Below are 6,000 nucleotides of genomic sequence, written 5' to 3'. Positions count from 1 at the left end.
GGATATGAGCCGGTGGAGCTATTAGAAGGAATTCAGTCTTTAGGGCATTCAGTTTGAGATGATTTTCTGCCAGCCAAGTTTGGATATTCCTAAGCGCTGTGTTAAGTAGATTGACTTCCTCTATGGTGTGGATCTTGAGGTACAGTTGTGTGATATTGCACGTTAGAGGTTTGTAAAATTTCAGTGAGAGGTTCCAAGAAGAGATTAAACAATGTTGGGGATAGTGTGGACCCTTGCGGGACTCCTAAAGATACTCGGCCGGGCTTGGACAGGGTGTTATTGACTTTGTATTGTTGTGTCCAGATTTGGGGAAATGAAGTAAACCAACTTAGTACTGCTCCAGATATACCCATTCTGAGTTTCAGGAGGTCTAACAGGTTCTCATGCTTGACCGTATCAAAGGCCGAGGAGAGGTCTAGTCGGATGAGTAAACAGGATCCATTTTGATCAAGGATTTGCAGCGTATCGTCAATTATGTGTGTCATGGCTGATTCCGTGCTATGGCCTGCACGGAAACCTGACTGGTGTTTGTTAAGGAGGTCAAAGTGATCAATATGCTTTGTCAGTTGTAGATGCACACATTTTTCCAGAAGCTTGGCTAAGGTAGAGATATTGGAGATAGGGCGATAGTTGTTTACTGGAGGGAATTGTGTATGCGGTCTCGCGTATAGGGTTAGAACATTTAAGAGGTCGTTCTTGATGGTATCGGTCTTCAAGGTGAAGAAGGTGGAGAATTCTTCACAGTTTGGCTGCGGGCATTCTATATCTTGTGGACGTTGAGGTGCCTCCTTAGATTGAGTTTTGATCAGTTCAAAGAGGTTTTCTGGACGTTTTCTTCCCTGGTCAACTTGTAGGCTGAAAAACCGGCTTTGGTGCGCTTGATCTTTCGGTAATATGCGTTTCTCTTTGTCCTGAGAATCTTGAGGTGGTTGGTGGATGGTATTGATCTCCAGGCACGTTCCGAAGTTCTGAGCAAACACCTGTCCTCGTTGAGTATTCCTTTGTACCAAGGTTTAGAATCTTTCATAGAGACTCTATTTAGTTGAAGAGGTGCGACCTCATTTATTATCGATGTCATGGCCGAGAGGTAATGGTTGGTGAGATCATGTACTTTGGAAGATCCTACTGGGGGCAGCAGTAGGTTGTAACAGGAGGAGGGCAAGGTTTGGGGGTTGAGTTTTTTCAGGTCTCTTTTCCACACTTTTAGTCTTGTGGATTTTGCTGAGCTCAGTTTCTCCGTTTCCTTAATGGTGAAGGTGATGATGTGATGGTCTGACCAGTCGCAGGATTGGATCGATTCTAGCTAAATGGGGTGTGTTTTAGAGATTATTAAGTCCAGGATAGTGTGTGGGGATGTTGTAGAATTGCGTTAGTTTTAGGTCAACTAGGAAATTCTTGAGACTGTTCACTGCTGTATTGTTATGATCATCCCAATGGAGATTGAAGTCTCCAAGGAATATTTGGGTATTTTGTTGCCCCCCGTTTGAAGATACTAAATCCATGAAATATTCGGTGAAGGCGAGGTTCGCGCCTGGTGGTTGATAGATGATGTGCAGAGAACATACAGGTTTGCCCTTGCTAGTGATGTCAAGGCACATGTATTCGCATGACGGGAGTGTTGGGGAAATGGCTCTGTTTACTGAGATATTACTATGATGTATGCAGGCGATACCTTCAGCCGACTTATCGGCTCTGTCTCTGTCTAGTCTGATGATGTTGTAATTGGGTGGTACTAAAATGTCAATGATTGGTGTGGAGTATTCATTTAGCCAGATTTCAGTTAGCATTATCAGGTCTGGTTCTTGTGTGAGGATGAGGTCAGCTATGTCCGCTGCATGTCTTGCGGTCGATCTGCAGTTAAGGAGTAAACATTTGAGTTTGGGCGTGCTGTTGGTTGAGGAGGGTTCCTGAGTAATAGGGATTCTTCTAAGGTTGTTGCTTGTGACGCCTCTAGTGTTTGGTTTAATGGTCCTATGAGGGTTGGGGGGATAGTAGGAATCAACATTGATGCGAGATTGGGTGCCTTCATGGGAGCGGGGTCGTATGAGCTCACCAGGGAGAGAAAATTGCTCTCTGAGAGCAGATTGCTGCTTCTAATTGGTCAGGATAAGTTGTTGTGGGAGGGGACTGAGGACCAGCTGGGATAATAGAGATTTGCGTTAGTTGTTAGTTGGTTCCTGGACCAGCTAGATTTGAGGTGTCTTGTTGCTCTAATTTCCCATGATTGTCTTGAGAAACGATCATTGAGTGCTTGGAGTTCTTCTTTGATTTGATTTAATGAGATCATGATCTCATCAAGTCTGGAGTTTTGTGCAGGCGGGCGTGAGGTATGTGGCTGTGTCATGGGTGTGGATGCATGCAGTGAGGTCTGGCCAGGTGTGCGGTTTGTTGTATGTGTGAGTGGGGATGGGAGGGGTGCTGCGGGTGAGAGTGTGTGTGTAGGGTGGGCTGTGGGGGGTGGCTACGAGTGGGGAATGGGTCTGTGTTATGGGTGTAGATGCAAGCGGTGAGGACTGGCCTGGTGTGTGGTTTGGGGAAGGTAGGGGTGCTGCAGGTGTGGATGTGTGTGTGTTAGGTGGGCTGTGGGGGTGGATGGCTGGGATGTGGGTTTAGGAAGTATACTTGGGGCCAAGGTGTTAACGGAGGGCCGCTTGTCCTCTATGTCCTCTAAGTGGGGTGTCTTAATATGTTCTAACAACTGAAGTAAGGGTGGTGGAATAGTGTTAGGGGAGTGCTTACTATGAGTGACGGTAGGGTTGAGTTATACTATTCTAAACTGAGTCTAACAAAAGTTGGGAAAAAGACAGACATTAGAGGGGCATATTTACTATTTTAACTGGAGTTTCACAAATATTGGGAGGCAGGCAATTTACTATTCTAACTCCATTCCTTCAAAAATTGGGGAAAGGGCATACTTTGGGCGGAATAACCTACTCTAACCGTCTAACAAAAGTTGGTAAACAAGCATCGCCTGGCAGGGCAGATTTACTAATCTAGCTACAGTTGAACAACATTTTAGGAAAGTGCCTACAGTGGGGGGTGGTAAGACTTATTGTACTAGCTGTAATCCAATAAGCAGTGGGGAAAGTGCATTCATGATGGGGATTCAGATTACTATTTTAACTCCAATCCAACAAACATTGGAGAAAACATATATGAGGGATTACATTCTCTAAACCAAAGAGATATTATTTAATTTTAAAATATTATGAAAATATATAAAAAAATAAAAGCAAATAAGGAAGCCAAATATAAATCAATGCAAAAATAATAAAAATAATATTTAAAATAAAAATTCATAGCACACCTGAATATCATCCATAAAACAGAGAAACCTTAAAATAATTATTTGTATTGTAATACAAATAACATTGTCCACCTCTGCTTCAAAATCACACAGGTACCGACAACTCCAGGGGCTTTGTTAATAAGTAGATTTTATTTATGTTCTTTCATCAGAATAGCATTACACGTTTCGGCAGTCACAGCTGGCTTGCTCACATGTAAAAGACATTCTTTATGGATTCATTATTTAAATGTGCATTATCCAATGCCTATTGCTTCCTTGGCATGAAAAGGAAAACATACGACTGATCTTTTGCTTTGTAGTACTTTCATAATTTTGTCATTTTCATATTTATTGTTGTATTTTGCCTATTGTTTATTTTTTTTATGAATAAAAAAAGTTCAAGTGCGGATGTTACATCGCCCGCGTTGTTACCACGCATGGCATTACAACGCAAATCATTTCTACGACTTGCACTAGATGGCTCGCTGGACTTAGGAATAGTATAAATGACTATTCCTACTCCAGGTGGCGCAACAGCAGAGAATATGTTGCACTTTAAAATAACACATTTCCTGGTGTTGCACGCCATCTAGTGCAATTCATAGAAACGTTGCGTTGTAATGCCATGCGTGGTAACAACGCGTACGATGTAACATGTGTGTTGTTACCAACGCGCGTGGTACTCACAGCGTTGCAAACGCTGTCTCCCTATATCCTTGGGGAAACCTCAAAATTCTCTTCCCTAAACAGAATCCATGCTCTGTGCAAACCTAGGCTCAGATGCTTTTGAACAGCAAGTGATTGTAGGTTAGGTCAATATTCTCTTGCACCGATGTATGATAGAATTCACATCGCTGATCCCATACGCATCATGTGATAATTTCTTCCTTAAGGATATCAAAAAAGGCAGTGATAATCCAATGTCCTCCACCAAAGGCAAGAGAGAGTTATGTTTGTAACTGTAGTTTTACAACCATAGTTTGTGACACATTATACAGTCAAATATATTGTGTTTAGGAAATAGTCTATTAAAAGTGAGAGTCATTTAAGCTCTACAACAAAAGATTAGCTCATAGTTACACAACTACAAAAATATTTTATTGATTTTGACAGGGTCTTGCTGTGAATATGACACCTTGATTCTAGGTACATGAATGAGCATTATGTAAAGCGATATGCACAATGTGTTTTTTCCAACAGCAAACTTGAGGCTGGCTTCTGTTATGGTGTTAGATGACCCGTTCACGTCATCTACAAAACTGGCAGTTAAAGCATTTAATAGTTTTATGTTGATAAATGTTTGTTTATCTTCATGATTTCAACAAATATCAATGACTTTCTTCAGAATTCATCATGGAATGGGTATTCTGGGTGGTCCTTCATTCTGCAAATGAGATAATATAAAATCTTAGAGTTCACATCTTAGTAAAGGCTGGGCTTTGGAGTCATTATTATAAGATTCATGTGAAACATTGTAAGCAGAGACCTAGCATTAAAGATCACTTTTGAATAAAGAAGGCGGGAGCAAGAAGAGAGTATCACTGTCATACTTGACTTAAGTTAACAAAGCAGCGTCTCTAGAACAAAGATGTAAACCTCAGCTCAGCAATAGAACTCTGTATCTGTGTTCAATGACCTGCCAGACTATCTCATATAAAGACTAGGCCCAGGCGGAGTTCGCGGAGTTCCACATAACTCTACTCCGCAGGGTTCCGCAGGTGGCAGAGTGAGGTAAGTTGCGCCGCTCATGCAGATTTTCTGTGCCAGGTGCTTATCCTGTGCTGTGAACTTAGTGAGAACAGCACCACGCACAACACAAGAGGGCACAGCTTCTTTCTGCCACTCGAGTAGATGTTCTACACAAGCTGCAGCTTCCTCAACGCGTGCGGCAGGTTACTCAAAGCAAGCGGTAGTGACATGCTGCGACTGCCTGAGTTGATAAATCTTGCCAATAAGTGGGCTAGTGTTGGATTTTCCTCGCTCACCAGCTTAATGTTGCTGAGACACAATAGAGGTAAAACTGCGCTCTGCACCACTTCACTGAGTTGTTTGGAACTACACACTCTACGCTGTGCACGGAGTTGGAGTTTACCACCCAGGTCTAAAAAAAACTATAGCCGCTCCAGAATAATATAACTTACTTAGTATTGGTGTTCTGTAATGTGAAAATATTTTCTCAGAGGCACATGGATATAAATTGGCTCCCCGCATGTGGAAAAGCAACGTTCTAAAGTTTGGTGCTGTTATTTAAATGCCCTCTAGACTCCATTCTCTCTGTGAAGTCTGATTACCCCCACCACTCACAAGCTCCTTGATACCCCATTAATATGTGTGCTCTTAACGGTGTTTAATGGCATGCCATGTGACACCTTCAGCTATTCTAGAGTTTACAGCTAACAGCACTTTGCCTGGAGGGTCCTTGTAGCCAATACTTCTTATGATAGAAACAAAAATGTAAGTTGTATAAAGGACTTTTTGTTGGCTAGTAAGTGAGAACATTTTGAAGCAGGATTTCAATTGATAGCTGTTCCTGTAGCATTGTAGTAAGACCTACATTAAAGCGGAGCTCTTTCCAGCTGTCCTCATTGTAAAGAGCCCGAGTGACCGACTAAGCTCCCAGCATACGTAGACAAGGACCCTGCAGAGGCATCGATGCCAAACCCAACCATGTAGTGGTAAGCTAAATCTGCACTGTACTGATGCCTTCCCAC

The 6,000-nt window shown here is 42.4% G+C and overlaps 1 protein-coding gene across 1 annotated transcript in view; it reads right to left on the bottom strand.

Annotated features, from left to right (window-relative positions):
- Positions 1-3,420: 3,420 nt before the first annotated feature.
- The window catches only part of LOC147734671 (rho crystallin-like), a 109,220-nt gene continuing 106,640 nt past the window's right edge, over positions 3,421-6,000 (bottom strand). The window contains exon 9 of the mRNA XM_086952963.1: positions 3,421-4,673. Coding sequence (XP_086809089.1) covers positions 4,631-4,673 — 43 coding nt within the window. The 3' untranslated portion in view covers positions 3,421-4,630. The remainder of the gene's footprint in view (positions 4,674-6,000) is intronic.

This window comes from Lissotriton vulgaris, chromosome 1_2 (genome assembly GCF_964263255.1).
Source record: "Lissotriton vulgaris chromosome 1_2, aLisVul1.2, whole genome shotgun sequence".
Lineage (NCBI taxonomy): Eukaryota > Metazoa > Chordata > Amphibia > Caudata > Salamandridae > Lissotriton > Lissotriton vulgaris.
Note: the sequence above shows the minus strand (reverse complement) of the source record. Positions and strands in the feature narration are given on the sequence as shown.